Below are 19695 nucleotides of genomic sequence, written 5' to 3' on the forward strand. Positions count from 1 at the left end.
CAAATAACCCAACTAGAAAATGGGCAAAAGATCTGAATACTGAATTTCCCCAAAGATATGCAAATGGCCAAAGAGCACATAGAAAGATGCTCAGCGTCATTAGCCACCAGGAAAATGCAGATCCAAACCATCATGTGTACGACTTGGCACCCATTAGGAGAGCTTTGATCAGAAAGACAGTTAATAGCAAGTGTTAGTGGGGGGGGGTGCTGGTGGGCTCCATTGGTATAGAGCATGGTGACTCTCAACATCAGGGTCATGGGCAGAACCTACTTAAAAAAAAAGAGTAAATTGAATTAAAAAAACAAACAAGCGTTGGGGCACCTGGGTGACTCAGTCAGTTGAGCCTCTTGATATCAGCTCAGGTCATGATCTCACAGTCTGTGGGCTCAAGCCCCGCATTGGGCTCTGCGTTGACAGTGAGGAGCCTGCTTGGGATTCTCCCTCTCTCCCTCTCTCTCTGCCCCTCCCTAGCTTTTGTGCACCCTCTCTCTCTCTCTCTCTCTCTCTCTCAAAATAACTAAATAAACTTTATAATTTTTTTTTTTTAAAGTAACCAGTGTTGGTAAGGATGTGGAAAAGCCGATGGCAATGTAAAATGGTACAGCCACTTTGAAGTCAGGCAGTTGCTCCAAAGTTGAAACTTGAAGTTACTCTATGGCTCAGCAGTTCCATTCCTTGGCGTATATGCCCGAAGGAATGAAAACATTTGTCCACACAAACACTTGTGCGTGAATGTTCACAGCACCGTCATTCATAATAGCCCCAAAGTAGCCCAAAAGTCTATAAAACGATCAATAGAGAGACAAAAGAAGGATTCATCACAAGGAATGAGATCCCAGTGGCTGCCACAACATGAATAAATCTTGAAAACATCGTTAAGCGAAAGAAGCCGGGCTCAAAGGCCACCTATGGTGTGACTATTTGTGTGCAGTGTCCAGGTTAGGTAAATCTAGAGAAATGGAAAGTAGGCTTGTGGTGGGCAGGGGTTGGAGGAGGGGTGGATTAGTGACAGCTAATGGGTATGGGGTTTCCTGTTGGGTTGATGAAAATGTTTTAAAATTGACCGCGATCATAGTCGCACGGCTCTGCAAACACACTATTGAGCTGCACGCTTTAAATTAAGTGATTGTGCGGTATGTGAATTATGTACTGTGAATTTTATCTCAATAAAGCTGTTACCAAGAAAGTGTTCCAGATTTGGCCAGTGGGTGCCCCTCTGAGCTGGCTCTCATGTCCATTTGACGTGCCCCAATCCATATTTTGAGCACTTTCTTACTTTCTAGCACAAGATAATTCAGACTTATTTTATACTCTTTCCTAACTCCAGCCTAGGAATCAACCTTTGTCCCAGAAGTCTTGCTTCCTATTTTGGGGGGGAATGCAAAACCAAGATTTAGGCATTTATCATTTCGTTTAATCATCATGACAACCCTAGTAAGTGGGTACTGGCATATCTTCCTTTTACAAATGAGGCCCGGAGAGGTAAAGTATATTGCCCAAGGTCACACTGCAGCCCAACCTTTGAAAGCAGGCGATGTGAATCCAGAGTCCCCGCCCCTTGCACCTCCCCCTACACACACACACACACACACACACAGAGTGTGAAAGTGAAGTTTATTTCTTCAACAAGGTCACTTTTACTTGAGTGACCCCAGTTTTGAGTGGAAACAAAGGTGTAGAGCTTATAAGACAGCCTCTCAGGAATTGCACATGGCAGGGTATACCCTTGGGAAAAGTCACATATCATGCGTCTGGGAGCGTGGGGTTGAGGGCAGACCAACACCCAGTGGCCTGGCCCTTCCTACGAGAGCACATGTTCAAACCCACACACGCAAGTACCAGTAAAGTCCAGTGCTCATCAGTCTCCTTTGCCAGCCTCACTCCCCACCCCTGTACCCAAATGCTGCCCATAGCCAGGTGTCCTTTACAAGAGTGAGAATGGCTAAAACAGGAGAAAACCTATAGATGAAAGGAGATCAGCCTCGGTTTTTCACTGTTGACGCTGGGCAGTGGCTACATGGAGATTCATGATATTATTCTCTCTTATTTTGTAAATGTTTGAAAGTTTCTGTAGTAAAAGAAAGTATAAAATGGTGAGAGGAAAGAGAAATAGCCAGGCGGGGAGCCGTGAGTGAGCCGGGACATTTGGCTGCTGTCTCCAGATTCCTCAGGTGCTCAGAGGAGACCAGCAGCACGTCTGGGAGATCCTCGGGACCACAGGCCCTCAGCTGCACCTTCTCCCCTCCGAAGATGATGAGGATGCTACTCATGTCCTTGGTCAGCTGCCTCGTTGCCATAAATGAGGCCAAGCTCATCAGTCGCTGTGACTTGGCCAGAGTGCTGCACAAGGAGGATCTGGATAGGTTTGAGGGCTACTCCCTGAGTGACTGTGAGTGCTGCTTTCTCACACTCCCGCCCCCCCATTCCTCTTCTGCTCCTGGTCACCTCCTATGTGGCCATCTTTCCATCATTCATCTTTCGAAGCCAAGTTCAAAAAGCAGCCCTCCCCGAGAAGCCCCTCCCAACATTCTATATTCCTTCCACTGAATATTATTAACTGAGCACTTACTATGTACCGGGAACTATTTTAGGGGCTGGGGACAGAGACATCAACAAAGCCCCTTCCTTCACAGTGTTCGCATTCTAGGGGGAGAGGCGAGTCCCAAACAAACACACAAACATATGAAGCACTTCCTGGTGGTGATAAATGTTATGCAGCAGAATAAAGCCAGGGGAGTGAGAGGTAACCTTGTCCTTGAAGGGGAAGTCAAGGAATACCTCTCTGAGGAGGTGACATTGAGCAGCACTGAATGAGGCAAAGGACCGGGTCACCCAAATGTCTGGGGAAGAGCATTCCAGGCAGAGGGAGCAGGCAGTGCAAAGGCTTCGTCCTCCTCCCTGGTGGGGCTAGCTTCCTTTTGCCCAGATTTTGCACACACCTGTCTTGTGCCGTCCTTCTCGTTTTATCTTGTCTTGTGGTCCTTTAAGGGGTGCGTCTTCGTTCTTGCTGAAGGCACCAGCTGCCTTTGCCCCAGCTGAATGTCCCTCACTGGGCTTTGCACGGGTCATGGCACACAGTAGGCGATCATCAAGTGCAGGAGATGCGGATGGACAGCGGGATGATGAGCGGTTGTACTGAGGGGCAGGTGGATGGACCGAAGGGCGAGGAGAGAAGCTAATGGGTGTTTCCGGCCAGCTCGCCCCGTCTAGCCTCTTAGGCCTTGTTCCTTTCTTCTGCTTCCCCGTCTCCCTTTCTCCTCCGTGTCCTTTGTCCCTCAGTTCAGAGCCCTCTAAAAACCTTCTTCTCCCTGTTCTAAGGGCTGTGCCTGGCTTTTGTGGAGAGCAACTTCAACCTATCAAAGGTAAATGAAAATGCAGACGGCAGCTTCGACTATGGCGTCTTCTAGATCAACAGCCACTATTGGTGCAATGATCACAAGAGTCACTCGGAAAACATTTGCCACGAGGACTGCAAAGGTCTGGCCGGGGTCTCAGGGTGGGAGAGGGGAGAGGATGAGTGGGGTCTACTCACAGGACTTCTCGTCCCACTCCAAGCCTGGGAATGCACCCAGGAGTGCCTTTGCTGAGCAGAGGATTTCACTAGTGGCTACGATGCCCCTCCGGTTAGGAGATTCTCCGGGGTGCAGGCTCCAGAAAGGCTCTGCACACCCAGTAACAGAGGACAGCAGCGGCCAACATTTAGCGAGAGTGTGTTGTATGCTGAGCACTTCACATGCCAGCTTCTCATGCGGTGGAAACTATTATGATCCCCGCTTTACAGACGAGCAAACTGAGGCTCATAGAACCAGTGCTGAATGCCAGACTGGTGGCCCTGAAGGCTCAGCTCTAACCATCAAGTCCTGACTTTGGTCAATGGCCTGATTGATTCGAGGCCAAGGGCAAACTCCCCACCTCAGAGCCACTCGTGGAGGCTCCACAGGTCCATGACTTTGCCCCTTACTCCCTCTTTCGTACTCTGATCAACATCCCTGCACTCTTCACCTGAAGAGCCTCTCTCATTAGGCAAGGTTTACCTCGGCCTCTGTGCTGCCTGTTTTGACATTTCCTTTCCCTAGAAACCCTCAAACGTGGCGCGAACCAGCATGTACCCTAGCTAGGATGTGTGGTAGTAAACATACATTTACTCCTGCCCCTCCTGCCCCCACCCCTAGCCACCCTTGACCTCTAGCAGCCATTGTAGGGATATCTCCATGGGCCTCTGGGAGGGAGCCCTTGCCTAATCTGGAAGGACTCAGCCCCCGGGGGGCGGGGAGAGCCGGTGTGTGCCTCAGTCTCTGGGACTGTCCTCTGTGTTCTCACAGGTATTCTCTGTCTCCCCTTCAGAACTGCTGAGCCCCGATCTTCTCTCAACCATCAACTGTGTGAAAAAGATTGTGTCTGGAGCAGGGGGAATGAAGAACTGGTGAGGAGGTCACTGTGGGACTAAGTCAGCAGGCAGAGCCCCAAGAAGGATGTAGTGACAGGAGGGGACAGGAGGCAAGGACTCCACCCCTTCTAACCATCTAGAAAAATGTGGGAGAGCGGCGGGCTTGGAACTGGGACTTACAAGACTTGGGATCTGGGTCTTTCTCTGATGTTGTATTAAAACTGTTTTGGACACAGTAGCAAAGGAACTTGAGTTAGCTGAGGGAGATGGCTTCGGAGGGGACAAGGTGTCTCACCGAGCTTACCCAAGGGGTCTCTTCTCTGGAAGAGAACGGAGGCGGAGCTGGGAACTGTCAGTGTGGCTTTCCTGACAAGTTTCTGCCTCCTCGTGCATTTCCTTCACTACTTTCTTTGTAGAGCAGTATATTCTGCTCCCCATTCCAGAGGACAGACTGTGGCTGCCCCCAAGTTAACGGGCTAATGTTCTGAGCAGTCACGGAGACTGGCTAGTCTCAGCCCCAGAGTCCAAGGGGCTGGGATAGAGAATCTGATTGACTCGAGCCCCTTGTCTGGCTCTGTGCTGACAGGATGGAGCCTGCTTGGGATTCTCTCTCTCCCTCTCTCTCTTCCCCTCCCCCCCCCCTCTCAAAATAAATAAATAAACTGAAAAAAAATGTTTTTCTTGCAGAAGATGATGAAGTACAAATAGAAGAATTTGGACAAGTGGTAAAGGATATTCGTGATGCCTCCAGGTTAAAAGGTAACTAGTAAATTATTTGTGACTGTTAAATTTACTTTTATTGAATGGATGTCTTTGTGTTTTGTTTTTTAGAATTTCTAGTTCTGTTAATTTCTGCTTACCATGTTGGCATTGATCTGTTTTAAGGCAGGCAAAACTTGATTTTGATTAAAAGTTGGCAGCATCCATGATGAAAGAAAAATGCCTTTTTCTGGAATGGGGCCTGTGTAACCTATTTTAAATCCCTTTTTTTGTTGTTGTTATTTGTGTGTGTGTGTGTGTGTGTGTGTGTGTGTGTGTGTGTGTGTGTTTTGTTCTGGACTTTATGTAAAGTCAGATACTAGCTTTACAATTTTTCAGATATGAAAATTTTCTATACCATTTTTAGCCTCAGACTTAGGACTCTACCCTGTGTAAAGGCTTATATATTATAGAATTTCTCAGAAATCTTCTACCTCTTCCTTTAGTAGACATTCCTCATGTTCCTTTCTTTGGATTTTGTTAACATACAAGAGTGACCATGTGCATTTTGGTACCATGGCTATTTCCTACCACTTGACTTCCATTTTTGCTTAAAAGTTAAATCATAGACCTAAAACCAATGGAGATCATACTCATGGAGTTTGTGTACTTTTCTATTGGGAAAATAAGTTTAAAACTTAATTATCACTGGTAATTTATTTGAATAACATTCAAATGACTGTTTGGTCAATGAGCGCTGTCAGGAGAAGAATAACAACATAGGTATATGTTTAGGAAAACGGAAGCGGAGTCATTTCTGGGTGTAAAGAAGTAGATAGATACTTTTCAGATTTTTCATAACCACTCTGCCCTGGTATAAAATTTTTAACATCATTGTTTCTCTTTTAGGTTAAGAAAAGTACTTAATAATTCCCTGTTGACATATAAATATGTTACCTGGGTCACGTAACATAATTAGCATCAATATAGTATAGTGAAATAGATTAGCCGTGCTATAGGAAACAATGCATACAGGTAGAAAAGAACATGGGCTATGGAGTTTGATACATGGTGGTTTGTGGGTTTTTGACTTACCAGCTGGGTAGTCTCTGTAGGTCATTCTGGTTTCCTCATCTTTAAAACAAGGAAGCTAATAAAATCACGTTTCTCCTAGAGTTGTCAGGATCAACTGCAAAAACACATATAAAGCACATAATCTAATTATTAGGCACATACTATATACTTGGTAAATGGTAGTTAATTTTGAAATCAGAAAACAGAGTTCAGAAAGACTGGTATTCAGGACAGATAACTTTTTATGTGGAGGAAGGAAAAAAAAGTGGAAACTAAACCATTGAGAAAGGAGAACAGTGAAAAAGGAGAAAGGTGTAGTTTAGGTACCTGAATCTGGGAGCTGGTCATAATGATTGGGGGTTGACACTGGAATCTGTCAGCCAGTGCAAGAAAAGGCCAATAATTACAGGGAAGAGTGAGGAAGGGCCACCCTGGAAGAAAAGTGTTAACATAGCAGGCCTGAAACTGCTCTTTTTAGAAAAGTCTCCTTGCAAGGTTGACTGTCATATGCTCAGACTGTTCCCTTCATTACTGACTGATAAGGTTAGTTCACTGTGCCTGGACTATTTGTTGACAAACTTGGAGGGGCTGAGAAAACAGGCATATTGTGGATCAAGTTCTATGCTTTCCTTCAGTATACACACAGTTTTAAGGGATTATGGTCAGTGTCTGATCTTGTAGTTGAAGATTTTAGAGGTTGGGCAGGCAGTTCTAGGTATTGATGAGGATTAAGGATAGCCATTGATCTGGATGACTTTGGAAAGGAAGTGAAAGTTTTTGGAGTTGAGAGGTCAAGGTCATTCTTATTGTCATCAGATGATAATGGGAAATGGGGCTGAGGGAGGATTATGAGCAGGGTGACCAAAGATCCTCCAAGAAGGTGAAAGAGTGATCAGAAAGTCAGTAGATGATGGTGTCCGGAGGGTAGTGTAGGTCAATGACAGGCCTGAATCTCAGGGGAGGGATAGGTTTGATTGAAGGTGGAACTAAAATAGCCAGACAGCAGAATCTTAGGAGTGTTTCTCTGCTTCCTGGTCCTATGTGGAGCATGGGAGGATGAGCAGACTCCTCTTAAGGTGTCTGTGCAAAGAAACCATATTTTAAAGGGAACCAAGCTTTAGGTAAAACAAGCAGAGCTGATACAGGTTTTTAGGTGACTGTCATTTGCAGTTGCCTCGCTGAGATGTTAGGGGGACAGAAAGTGAAGCGGGATCGAAGGTACTAAGAAGCTGTGATTACTGTTTGCAGCTATTCCTGAAGGCTTAATAATAATAATAATAATAATAATAATAATAGTAACTTTATTGCTATTAATATGACACTTAGTGTTTGCTATATACCTAATGTTGTTTTAAGTGTTTTTCATACATCATATATTTAATCTCCATATTAACTGTGTGAGGTAGATAGTATTATTAAATTATTTTAGATATAAGACTACTGAATTTGATAGAGGGGTTAAATAGTAATAATTTGCTCAAGGTCAGATAGTTTCAGGTCACAAATCCTGGAGCCAGGATTTGAATGTACTTAACACCGCCTCCTTTGAAAGGGCTGGAAATAAAGCAAAATTCCAGATGCCAGAGTACAACTGGATCTTGGTAGAATTGAAAAGAAAAGGTGAGTGAGTCTTTGTGATACTTGTGTTTACAATTTTACATTTCTCATGATTCTGAAATCTATTTCACTTCCACCAGGATGAGTTAATTTTGTTTGCTACCATTAGAGCTCTAGTTTAAAATAACTACTTTGTGTCATTGCAGTGAAAAATTCAGCCATAGCAACCATTTTGGTTGTGCCAATTTTATATTAGCACCAAAGAAACATGGCAGACCAAGCATATTGTTTTGCTGGACTTAGAATTTCCTGAGGGCTGGATTCTTCACTGAGATTTCTTATTCAAGAGGTGATCATAAATCATGGACTACCACTGACAAAAGTCTTGAGTGATGGCTACTGTTGTTTTTTAAGTCAGAGGTTAGTTCAATTACCGAATCACTTTTTTCTGTTTCTAGAGTTACAAGACATTGTCTTAGCTCTTGATGGGCTTGAAGGTGACATGATATCTGGGAAGAACTTGGAGAGCTTTCTAGGCAATATTGGGATTAAGTCACCTGAAGAAGAGGTAGAGAAAATTCTTCAGTCAGATCTTGTTTCTGGTAAGCATTTAAATATTATTATCCATTTTTTTGTTTTGGGTAGGAGTAACTGAAGAAAGTGTGCAAGGTTTTTGTTCAAGCGAATAGGGCTCCTTTGAGCTAATATCTATAGGTATTTGCTTGTATTGCTGTAAATGTCCTTAAAGAGGAGACTTTCTTTTAAAGTCCTTTTTTACAGTTAATGAGAATACTCTTAGCAAGCAGGTAGAAATTTTGTGGGGGAGTGGGCTCATTGGTATCCACTCTCTTTAGATAGATCTTGATTTAGTGACTAACACATAGTTTGGAAATTCCAGCTCTGTGAATAGAAAACCTAGCTTTGCTGGTTTGTACCAAGTAAAGTTATTGGACTTACAACTTTCTTAGTAGGTTAGTTGCCTTACAGGTAGAATCAGAACTAGCGTATCTACAATCTTGTAAGGTTAATTGCAAGGCACAGTGGGTGAAAATGAATCCCAAGTATCTTGTATGTAAAGTAAAGAAATTGTATGCTGGTTTTGATTTTCATATGAGCTTTTTAATATTACGTTTTCCAGGGATTCTTGTCTGTTCCCCTCCCCTCTCTCTCTTACAGATGACAACGTGGTGAATGTTAAAGACTGTATGAGGGCTTTGAAGGACACTCAGAAATTTTCCACTTTTGTTGGTAAGAACTTTATGGTAAAACTGTTGAATGGCAAACAACACAGGACTCATTCAGAGGTCACGTAGCCAAACATTATATTTGGTGCTCAGATCTTCTTTGTAGTATCTGTGCCAAATGTTTGTTTCATCTACATTTGAACTCTTCCAGTTATGGCAAACTTGATTACATTTGTTTTTCATTTAAGAATTTGTATTTGAATGGAAAAGATTGGGAAAATGACAAGGTTATGATGTTTTCCAATAGCTAAAGTAAGGACATTTTATTATATAATAATGGTAATTTTGAAACTGTTATAAAAAAATTTAGTGACCAGAAATGTAAGAGATATAAAGTGCAAGGCTCATGTAATGTCACCTTCTGGAAATATCCCTGTTAAAGTGTGGTAAATATCCCTTTAGCCTTTTTTATTTGAATCTATGAATATTTGTGTATTCTGATATTATTTAAAAATTAGACGCACTTGGGTGGCTCAGTTGGTTAAATGTCTGATTTTGGCTCAGGTTATGATCTCATGGTTTGTGAGTTCAAGCCCCACATTGGGCTCTCTGCTGTCAGCACAGAGCCCACTTCAGATCCTCTGTTTTCTTCTCTCTCTGCCCCTGCTTGTTCTCTAAATAAATAAATCAATTAATTAATAATTAATTAATTAAAATAAAATTACCATGGGGGCGCCCGGGTGGCTCAGTCGGTTAAGCGTCCGACTTCAGCCCGGGTCACGATCTCGCGGTCCGTGAGTTCGAGCCCCGCGTCAGGCTCTGGGCTGATGGCTCAGAGCCTGGAGCCTGCTTCCGATTCTGTGTCTCCCTCTCTCTCTGCCCCTCCCCCGTTCATGCGCTGTCTCTCTCTGTCTCAAAAATAAATAAAACGTTAAAAAAAAAATTTAAAATAAAATTACCATGTCCATAATATTCCACGACTTGCAGGTTTAAAGAAATTAACAGTGTATCTTAGATATTGTTCCATGTTCCATTGTATCATAAACAACCTCATTCTTTTTTTTTTTTTTTTTTTCAACTTTTTTTTAATTTATTTTTGGGACAGAGAGAGACAGAGCATGAACCGGGGAGGGGCAGAGAGAGAGGGAGACACAGAATCGGAAACAGGCTCCAGGCTCCGAGCCATCAGCCCAGAGCCTGACGCGGGGCTCGAACTCACGGACCGCGAGATCGTGACCTGGCTGAAGTCGGACGCTTAACCGACTGCGCCACCCAGGCGCCCCGCAACCTCATTCTTTTTAAAGACTGCAATAATATTCCATTTGGGGGATGTACTGTCATTTTATCCACAACACTTTTGATGATATTTGCCAATTAAAAATCTGAAAATTTGCCAATTTTTCACCACTGAAACATTTTGATGAGCATTGTTGTATGTATATATGTGCATAAAGTTCTCCTGGGGGATAAAACCCTCAGAAGTCACACTGCTAGACTGAAATATATGCAGATGTGAGATGTTAACAGCTACTGCTTAATTATCCTCCAAAAAGTTTGTAAAAATTCACACTTTTATCAGTAATGGATATTATTTATTGAAAATTCTGCTGGTAAAAGAATTCTATTATTGTTTTAATATGCATGTCTTTAATGACTAGTGAGGTAAAACATTTTTCATATGATTGTCGAATATGCTTTTCTTTTATTTTAATTAGATTGTCTTTTTCATATGAATTTATAAATAGCTCTTTTTTTTTTTTAAATAGCTCTTTATATATAAGGGACATTAATGTTCTGTCTTGTCTATTGCCATTTTTTTTCTAGTTTATTATTCATCTTTGACTTTGATTTTGGTGGACTGCTTATTGCCATCCTCTGTTTTATTTTGTCAGTTTTGGTAATTTTTATTCTCCTAGGAAATTTATTTTATTCAAGTGTTTTTTGGGAATATTAGTACAATCCTATGCAGTGATAATTCTTTTGATTTTTTTGTGTCTGGTTATTTTCTCATTCTTAAATTTGTATATATATATTTGTGTGTGTGTGTGTGTGTGTGTATATATGTGTGTATATATACACACATATATACACACATATATATATATATATCTTCTTCTAGATTTCCTAGCAGATCTTTTAATTATCTCTCTTTTTAAAGCTCTACATCTTAGATTTATCTTTAGTGTTTCTATTTGTAGTAAAAAAAAAATTCTGCTTTTATCTTTAGGATGTCCTTTCTATTGTTCCCTTTTGTCCATTTTGTAGTTTTTCTAAGTTGTTTAAATTATGAACTTACTTTTTTCTTCTTACTGAGAAATAAATGTTTAAGACTATCAATTTTCATTTCAGTAAGACTTTGGTTTATCAAAGTCTTTATTCTTGTTTTTTTCTAAGCATATTCAGTTGTATTTTGATTTTCTCCTTGATGTAAGAGTTGCCTAAGAGAAAAACCTTAAATTTTAAAGCAATTATTTGAAAAATTTTAAATGAATTTAAAAATTTTAAATTTGAATTTGAATTTCATTATTGTCCTCTCTTTGTTGTTTATTTTTAGTTTACTGTGGTCAGAGAATGAGGTCTATAGTAGAGGATTTGATAGTTTCTGTGTTAATTAGATACGGAGTTTTTTCGATTTTTACATGTTTATTTAAAAACCGCATTAGGGGTGCCTGGGTGGCTCAGTTGGTTGAGCGTCCGACTTTGGCTCAGGTCATGATCTCGCGGTTTGTGAGTTCGAGCCCCGTGTCGGGCTCTGTGCTGACAGCTCAGAGCCTGGAGTCTGCTTCAGATTCTGGGTCTCCCTCTCTCTCTGCCCCTCTCCCACTCATGCTCTGTCTCTCTCTGTCTCAGAAATAAACATTAAAAAAAAATTAAAAAAACACATTAGTGGGCTTCAGGGACAGGCTAATCGTAAGGGACACTCATCCTACTGTTTGTCTTGGAAATCCTTATGACTCTTTGAAGCAGCGCATTCCATAATTTTTGGACAGCTGTAGAACTAGTCAATTGTTCCACATATTTGATGGAAATCCTGCCTTATAATTCCATTCCCAAACTTAACATTTGGACTCTTCCCCGTCAGTAGCCCTCCAGGGATGGGAGGAGAGCTCTTATATTTTCTTTCTTTTATGTTGAATCATCTTTTCTCTGGACTCAGATTTCCTTTCAACCATTCCTCACATGGCCTATTTTTGAAACTTCTTACCAATGACTAATGACTAACTCATGGAACAACATAATATATTAAATTATACTTTCACATAAATTAGCTAATTTTAAAGTAATTTATTATATATTTCTCTTAATGAATTCTGAAAGATTATTTTTTTAGACATGTACTTTAGAAATGTGAAGAGGTTTTTGTTTGTTTTAATTAAGGGGGGGTGGTCAGTCATGGATTTCCTAGTTCAGATGTTTGATATTATCATGCTAAACATAATAGGCTTTGCTGATTCTCTAAATTGGGTAAAGTGAGCTGACAGGAGCAAGGGGTGTAGGGAAAGAAAGTAGAAAGGGAAGGATTGGAGTTTGGGAGCAGGTGTGACGAATGGAGGGTATTTTTTATGAAATGGTGAGCTCGTTAATAGAATCACTAGAGAAACTTTGGCATACTTTTTTGTTCATAAAGGAATAGCCCACGCAGAACCCAGAGTTTTAACAAAATAATTTTAAGAATAAAGATAAGGGGCTATAGAAAACTATAGTGGAGAACGGATTGCTCTACCTTTTTAAATGGCCACATGTGGGTAGTGGCTGCCATTTTGGACAGTGCAAAACTGGAAGAATCCATCAGTTTTACTGTTATGTTCCAAAAATTTAGATCCATGGACTGAATTACATGTTGCATGTATATTCTCTGTGTTTGTAGTATTGAATGACATCATCGGTACATTGGAATGTATGGAAGAAAGTGATCAGTCTGGCAAGGACAACTATGCAGATGTACTTGGAAACACCAATAGAATTTATTTCACTGATAATAGTTTTCAAGAAGTGTTGGATGATTCCTTGCTCGACGGTGAGTTGATTGAGCAGATAACCAGCAACTTGTAATAAAAATTTCTTCTAAAATTTTATCCAAGGTTTTAAAATATTTTACCAAATACTAATTAATTAAATCTTAATACTTAGTTCCTAAATACTACTGTAAATGTATTGAAATGCAATTTACTACAGATCAGATTTAGAGATATATCTTATATTCTATATTCACGGAGATTTAGTTATTACAGTATCAAATTCCTGGATGATCTCTTGGACTGCATTGTAAACTTGGTCTGAAAGTATTTATATACGTTGTCATATGGCTTTAAAATGTTTCTTTCTAGAGTAATTTCATTTCAAAGTTAATCCCTTTCCTTTTATGAATTTTAGAGAGGTCCTAATAGTTGTCTAGCTTTCTTTTTCTTTTAGGTGACAGGCTCTTTGAAAAATACAAGTTATTGTTGAACAATTAAACCATTGGTCTATATAACATTCTGTGTAAGTGTTGATCTGGCTATTTGCTCTATTTACAAAGAATTTACCTGATCCATCCATATTCTTATCTGGGATATACCCAGATGGGTTTTATCAATACTTGGAAAGCCATCCCCTGCCTTTAAATTTAACTTCAGCTAAAAAATGAGATCAGATCTGTGTCTCAGGGAAAACTGGCAATCTGCAAAGACAGTTTAGATTGTCAAAACTGATGGGGGAGGAATGCTGGGATCTGGTGAGTAGAGGTGAGGGATGCTACTAACCACCCTATAATGTATAGGACAGCACTCCCCCACATAATTAGCTGGCCCCAAATGTAATTTTGCTCAGGTTGAGAAATTCTGTTTTAGAGTTATCTTGTAAAATTGCCAAACCTACTATTTTGAAAGTACTTTTTAATAGGTTAGTTATATTTTTTTAATCCTGCTTGGATCACATTTTAAAAATTAATGTAAATATAATGTATCTTGATTCTAACCTCCTTTTGCTTCAAGGTAATACCTGTACTAGTTGTGAGTTATTCTAAACTGCTCTCTAACTGCGATGTGGTCCATCTATGCAAATGGACATATTTTGTTTCTATCACTTGTCCCTCAAATAGATCTCTGTATCAATTTGCATTTGTGTAGAAAATGTATAGGATGAAGCGTATAACTGCACCTTGTCCTTAGGAAAAGCTCCAGAATTAGATAGATAGGTAGGCAGGCAGGACTAAAAAAGGACAATTCAGACTAATAATTAAACACGTTATTGAATATATGAGCCTGGGGATTAAGCTGTTCTCTTAGGGATAAAGGAAGCATTTGTAACATTAGAATCTCAGCCACATTTAAGAAGCTTGGTGGAGCTTGACGAATCCATGGAGTCTAAGAAGTAAGAGGAAGATGAGTAGAGAACGTTATTCTGGAAGCTAGTGGAGGATTTTGAGAAGAAGGGGATGGTCAATGCTAAATGTTATTGAGAAATGAAGTATGTAATTTATCCATTGGTTTTCTTCCAAACTGGGTAAAATCAGGATGCTGTTCCTTATGGCATAATCTCTCTATTTAAATTTGCAGACTTTAGGAAAGAGGCTTTGTCTTCAAATCTGAAACTACCAACAGCAGATGGTAAGGACTTTATATATGTATACAAGAAAGCATTCCCTATGAAAGAGTTATTTTTTAGGATCATTGCCAGGTGCCAATGGATTCCTAGTCCATTCTTCCCACTCCAGCCAGAGTAATTTTTTTTTTTTCAAAAAAGTAATCTGATTGTGTGATGTCCCCCTATTTTCAACTCTTTAAACATTTTTCATTGTTGTTAAAGATCAAAATCCTGCATGTCCTAGCTCTCTGGTATAATTTTGTACCATTACCCTTGCTTTCTGCATTTTCAAGTACAATGGCTTTCTTTCATTTCCTTAGAACTCCAAGTACAAAGCTTTTGCGTATTTTGTTCCCTGGAATAGTTTTCCCTGACACTCTTTGCCTAGTTAATGTTTACTCATCTTTCAAATGAGTGATGGGGTGCCTGGGTGACTCAGTTGGTTAAGTGTCTCACTTTGGCTCAGGTCATGATGTCGTAGTCTGTGAGTTTGAGCCCTGTGCTGAGCTTTGTGCTGACAGCTCAGAGCACGGAGCCTGCTTCAGATTCTGTGTCTCCTTCTCTGTCTCAAAAATAGACATTAAAAAAAAAATTGAATGAATGTCAATTTCCTCTAGGGAGCCTGTCATTATCTGCTAGTCGAGGTCAGCTTCTTTTATTATAAGCTTTCATTAAACTATGTCTTTTTCATAGCATTTACTTCATACTATAAATACCCATTAATATTTTTTTAAATGACACTAGAAATGCTCAATATATTTTAGCTTATATAGTGACAAAAGTAGGAGCATCTGACTGGTTCAGTTGGTAGAACATGCAACTCTTGACCTCAGGGTCATGAGTTCAAGCCCCATGTTGGGTGTAGAGCTTACTTAGGAAAAAAAGTAGCAAAAATATTAGAGAACTTTGAATTATCTTAATTCATTAAGACCAAAATAATATAATTTCTCATTAAACTTTTTTTATTTGAGTACGGTGGACACACAATGTTATATTCGTTTCAGGTGTAGTGATTCTCTATACATTTTGCTATGCTCACCACAAACATAGCTATTTGTCACCATACAACAATATTACAATATCACTGACTATATTCCCTTTCCTGTGCCTTTTATTCCCATGACATAGTCATTACATTCCTGGAAACCTGTATCTCCTACTCTCCTTTACCCCTTTTACCCATTATCCCCCTTTCTCTCCGGCCACCATCAGTTTGTTCCTGTATTTATAGGTCTGATTTTGCTTTTCTTTTTTTTATTTGTTTTTTAGATTCCACATATGAGTGCAATCATATGGTGTTTGTCTTTCTCAGTCTGACATATTTCACTTAGTATAATACCCTCTAGGTCCATCCATGTTGTTGCAAATGGCAAAAAAAATCTCATTCTTTTCCATGGTTTTGTCAAATTCCATAATATACCACATCTTTATTCATTCACCTATTGATAGATAGTTGAGATACTTCCATATCATGGCTGTTGTAAATAATGCGGCAATAAACATATAGGGGTGCATATACCTTTTTGAGTTAGTGTTTTTGTTCTCTTTGGGTAAATACCCAGTAGTGGAATTATTGGGTCAAATAGTATTTCTGTTTTTACTTTTTGAGGAACCTCCATACTGTTTCCACATCAGCTGTACCAATTTACATTCCACCAACATTGCACAAGGGCTGCTTTTTCTCCACATCCTCGCCAGCACTTGTTACTTCTTATGTTTTTGATTTTAGTCATTCTGACACGTGTAAGGTGATATCTCATTGTTATTTTGATTTGCATTTCCCTGAGATTGGTGATGAATATCTTTTCGTGTGTCTGTTGGCCATCTGTATGTCTTCTTCAGAAAAATGTCTATTTAGGTCTTCTGCCCATGTTAAAATCTGGTTGTTTTCTAGTCACATTTTTGATTATTTGGTTAATGATTCTTTTTCTTACGTGCCTGGAAGCATCATTGGGCCAAGAACCATGTTTCCATTTTGCTACAAGTCCTAGCATTGTTTCTCCAGATCCTAGCACAATTTTGGCTTTCAGAAGCCCCTTATTAATAGCTAATTGAATAGCTAATATTAGATGATATTTACTGTGCTAGGCATTGTTTCAAATCTTTTATATTATTGACTTATATAATTGTGAATATTTATGGAATTAAAGAATGACAATAAATCTGTCTTCTTATCTCATTAGCCTCATCTCTCATCACTTCTGCATTTGTATTTATTCTGTAACCATATTACTTATTATAATTTAAATTGGTTCCATATCTTCCATGTGCTTTTGGTTCCGTATATTTGCATGTGCTGTTTCCTTTCTGTATATTTTCTGTCAAACAAATTCACATTTTCCCCCCAAACTCAGCTCAAACATCACTCCTCAACCCATAAGACTTTTCAGAGTTATAGGTTAGGTGAACTGTCTCAGTGCTTTATATCTGAGTGCTCAGTGCTCATATCTGGCACACATTTTTCTCATAGTACCAACTATATAATGTATTATAATTTTATTTACAGACATGACAAATTCAGTCCCTGTCTTCAAGGAATTTAAAGGAAACTCTTTAAGAGGGCTGAAATTTTCATTGTTGGTCTTAGTAGCTATAAAATAAATGTTAGTAAAAATGAATATAGGTCTAAAATGGTATTATGGTATTCTTTCCAACTGAAGGTTTAGATCTGTTAGTATAATGCAACGATTTTCGGACTGTGGAAACATACATGACAACTTCGTTTTGGGGTTGAGAGAGAAATGGGGTGAGAAATGGTATTGACAAAAAATTGAAACTCCCAGTAATGATCATGTTTTATATTTTAAATTGGTGTGGTATCAACAGGACTACATTTGGTTGTATGGGTTGTGCTTGCACAAAGATGCCTGGTTGAGAGGGTACAAGTAGAGACTGAAATGCATTCTACATTCCACTGTGCTCTCCAGGCTAGGACCACCAATGCTAGATTGCAGCTACCTAGAGGAAGGTATGCCTCTTTGTAATTGATACATAGAGAGGGGTGCCTTTTTTCAATTCACACAAAAGCACAATATAGACTGGTAGTGGCCCTGGAGATCAAGAGCTTTAATCTCAAATTTTAGCATTTTTTTTTCGTTTATTTCATCAGTTGATAGAAGTCTTTAGATCTACATGTACAGGATGTTACTATTATTTAAGAAAGGGTCACAGCTTACTCAGTATTTAATGGATGAGTGGATTCAGGTAACCCATCATATTCTGCATATAATTTTTTGGTTTAATTTTTTCTTTTCTTAAAATGTTTAGTTTTAAGAGACAGAGAGAGAGAGAGAGAGAGAGAGAGAGAGAGGGAGAGAGGACAAGTGGAAGAGGGGCAGAAAGAGAGACACAGAATCTGAAGCAGGCTCTAGGCTCTGAGTTTTCAGCCCAGAGCCCAATGCGGGGCTTAAACCCAGGAACCATGAGATCATGACCTGAGCTGAAGTTGGATGCCTAACCGACTGAGCCACCTAGGCGCCCTTAATTTTTTTAAATGCTGCTTGAAATAAATAGGTTGTCAGTTACAAGTAGAAAATACTTTGCTTTTTTTCTGCAGAGATTTTAGTTAAATATATATACTTAAATTGAGAGTTCACCTATAGTGGACTCTGGGCAAACTATTTTGCATTTTTTAAAATAATAGTATCTTATATATATTTATTTATCTTTGTAGCAGTTAAAGAAGCTGCTTATATCTTGACAAGTGTTGATAATGGCAAGATTGGCATACGTAACTTGGAGCATGCCCTGAAAAGTTTGAATGTTAATTTAGCTGAGGAGGACGTCAGTGAAGCCCTTAAATATTGTGACATCGGTGGTGAGCATTTTTTTTGGCTTGAGATTCTGCTCATTTTTTCCTGTTTATAGGAACCAGTTTTAGAGTGTTTTATATGGAGGTAAAATGCTAAAGGCAGTCGCAGTGAGGCCTAGGTTGATATAAATTAGAGCCAAAATAGTCTGCTAATTTATTTACTGACCGTATCTATCTGTTCATACTCTACATATGCTTATTTAGATAATTAGCATTCATTTCTTGTAAGCATGGGTGGGAAAATACCATTATGTAATAAAACAAAGACATGACATCAGCAGCTTCATTTTGATCTGCAGTCTTTCTTCAGAGGAGACCCAATTTCACCTTTTATTTTGCTTGTCCCATTCTGCTTTTTTAACCAAAGGAAATACCCAAGGTTTCATTACATCTCAGAAGAATAATTATTTAGTCTTGATCATTGTTTCCAAGTGGTCACATATTTATCTTTGTTTTCCATCTTTGACTTCATGTATTGTGAACTTGATCTCCTTTCCTATTTACATCCACTCTTAAGTGTCAAATCGTGTGGGAATACTTCTAGAAGCTGGTGAGTTTTACCAGTTTTAGGTGGCTTTTTATTTGGGGTTTATCTTAACCAGCTTGTTTTTTCTATGGGAATCCCATGAGCATGTCTTAGGTTTAAGAGTACCTCCCCAGCATTGATTGGTTATTGCTTTTGCCATAGATTATTATTGACCTCAATCAATTTTTATGTTTTGACCTGGAGTTTTTCATATCATGAGAGTGGTATAAATTTAGACCCTAAGCCCACATGAGTTGCAGGAGATTTTTCACAGGTGATCTTTTTTACCCACTGCCTCTCAAAATTGGGAAGATTTAGGTCACCCTGGTGTTTACATGGGCCAGTGAATATAATATTTTAATCTCCCTTTCACTGGATTGAAATTCTTTAAGCATCCCAGTTTCATTTGGTATCTAAATTCAAACTCTCCGTGTAGCAGGACCCAAGATTTCTTTTATGAATATGCATGAACATTTAAATCAAGCACCTTGCTGCTTTTGGATCTAATATGTATCCCCAAATAGCTGTAGGCTTAGTATTCACTTGGTTTTCCCCTCTGGATCTCTGTGCCCACTTAACGTTTTATCATTTCCTTTTCATACAACTTGATAATGCATTTATAGAATAAAGTATTTCATACAGCATCTTTAGGAATTTGTAATCATTCCTGTGCTACCCAGCTTGCCATTTTGTTATAAGTTAAAGTCTTTTCATTGTAGGTATAGCCCTATATTTTCTGCTGTGGTTACATTACTGCATTTTATTTCCTGTGTGTGTGTGTGTGTGTGTGTGTGTGTGTGTGTGTGTGTCCCAATAGTTAACATTGTCACCTCTGGCCTTAGACTGCCTTAGTTCAAATACAGCCTCGAGCACTTTCTGGCTCTTGTGA

General features: G+C 39.4%; 2 protein-coding genes across 3 annotated transcripts in view; both read left to right on the forward strand.

The window, feature by feature from the left end:
- Window positions 1–4423, forward strand: part of LOC144615270 (pleckstrin homology domain-containing family M member 1-like) — a 17620-nt gene extending 13197 nt beyond the window's left edge. The window contains exons 5-7 of one of the 2 annotated variants that reach the window (XM_078442177.2): window positions 2166–2392; window positions 3322–3480; window positions 4326–4423. In XM_078442177.2, coding sequence (XP_078298303.2) covers window positions 2166–2392; window positions 3322–3410 — 316 coding nt within the window. In that variant the 3' untranslated portion in view covers window positions 3411–3480; window positions 4326–4423. The remainder of the gene's footprint in view (window positions 1–2165; window positions 2393–3321; window positions 3481–4325) is intronic. The other variant, XM_078442180.2, reaches the window with a different exon arrangement.
- On the forward strand, window positions 3433–18979 carry LOC145715203 (EF-hand calcium-binding domain-containing protein 13-like). Its single transcript, XM_081794902.1, has 8 exons — window positions 3433–3499; window positions 5078–5149; window positions 8179–8322; window positions 8897–8968; window positions 12773–12922; window positions 14442–14492; window positions 18143–18286; window positions 18969–18979. Exons 1-8 carry the CDS (start codon window positions 3433–3435, stop codon window positions 18977–18979), a joined length of 711 nt encoding a protein of 236 aa, XP_081651028.1.
- The last annotated feature ends 716 nt before the right edge of the window (window positions 18980–19695 follow it).

The sequence above is a fragment of the Panthera onca genome, assembly GCF_046562875.1.
Source record: "Panthera onca isolate mPanOnc1 chromosome E1 unlocalized genomic scaffold, mPanOnc1 haplotype 2 h2.Chr16_ul_9, whole genome shotgun sequence".
Lineage (NCBI taxonomy): Eukaryota > Metazoa > Chordata > Mammalia > Carnivora > Felidae > Panthera > Panthera onca.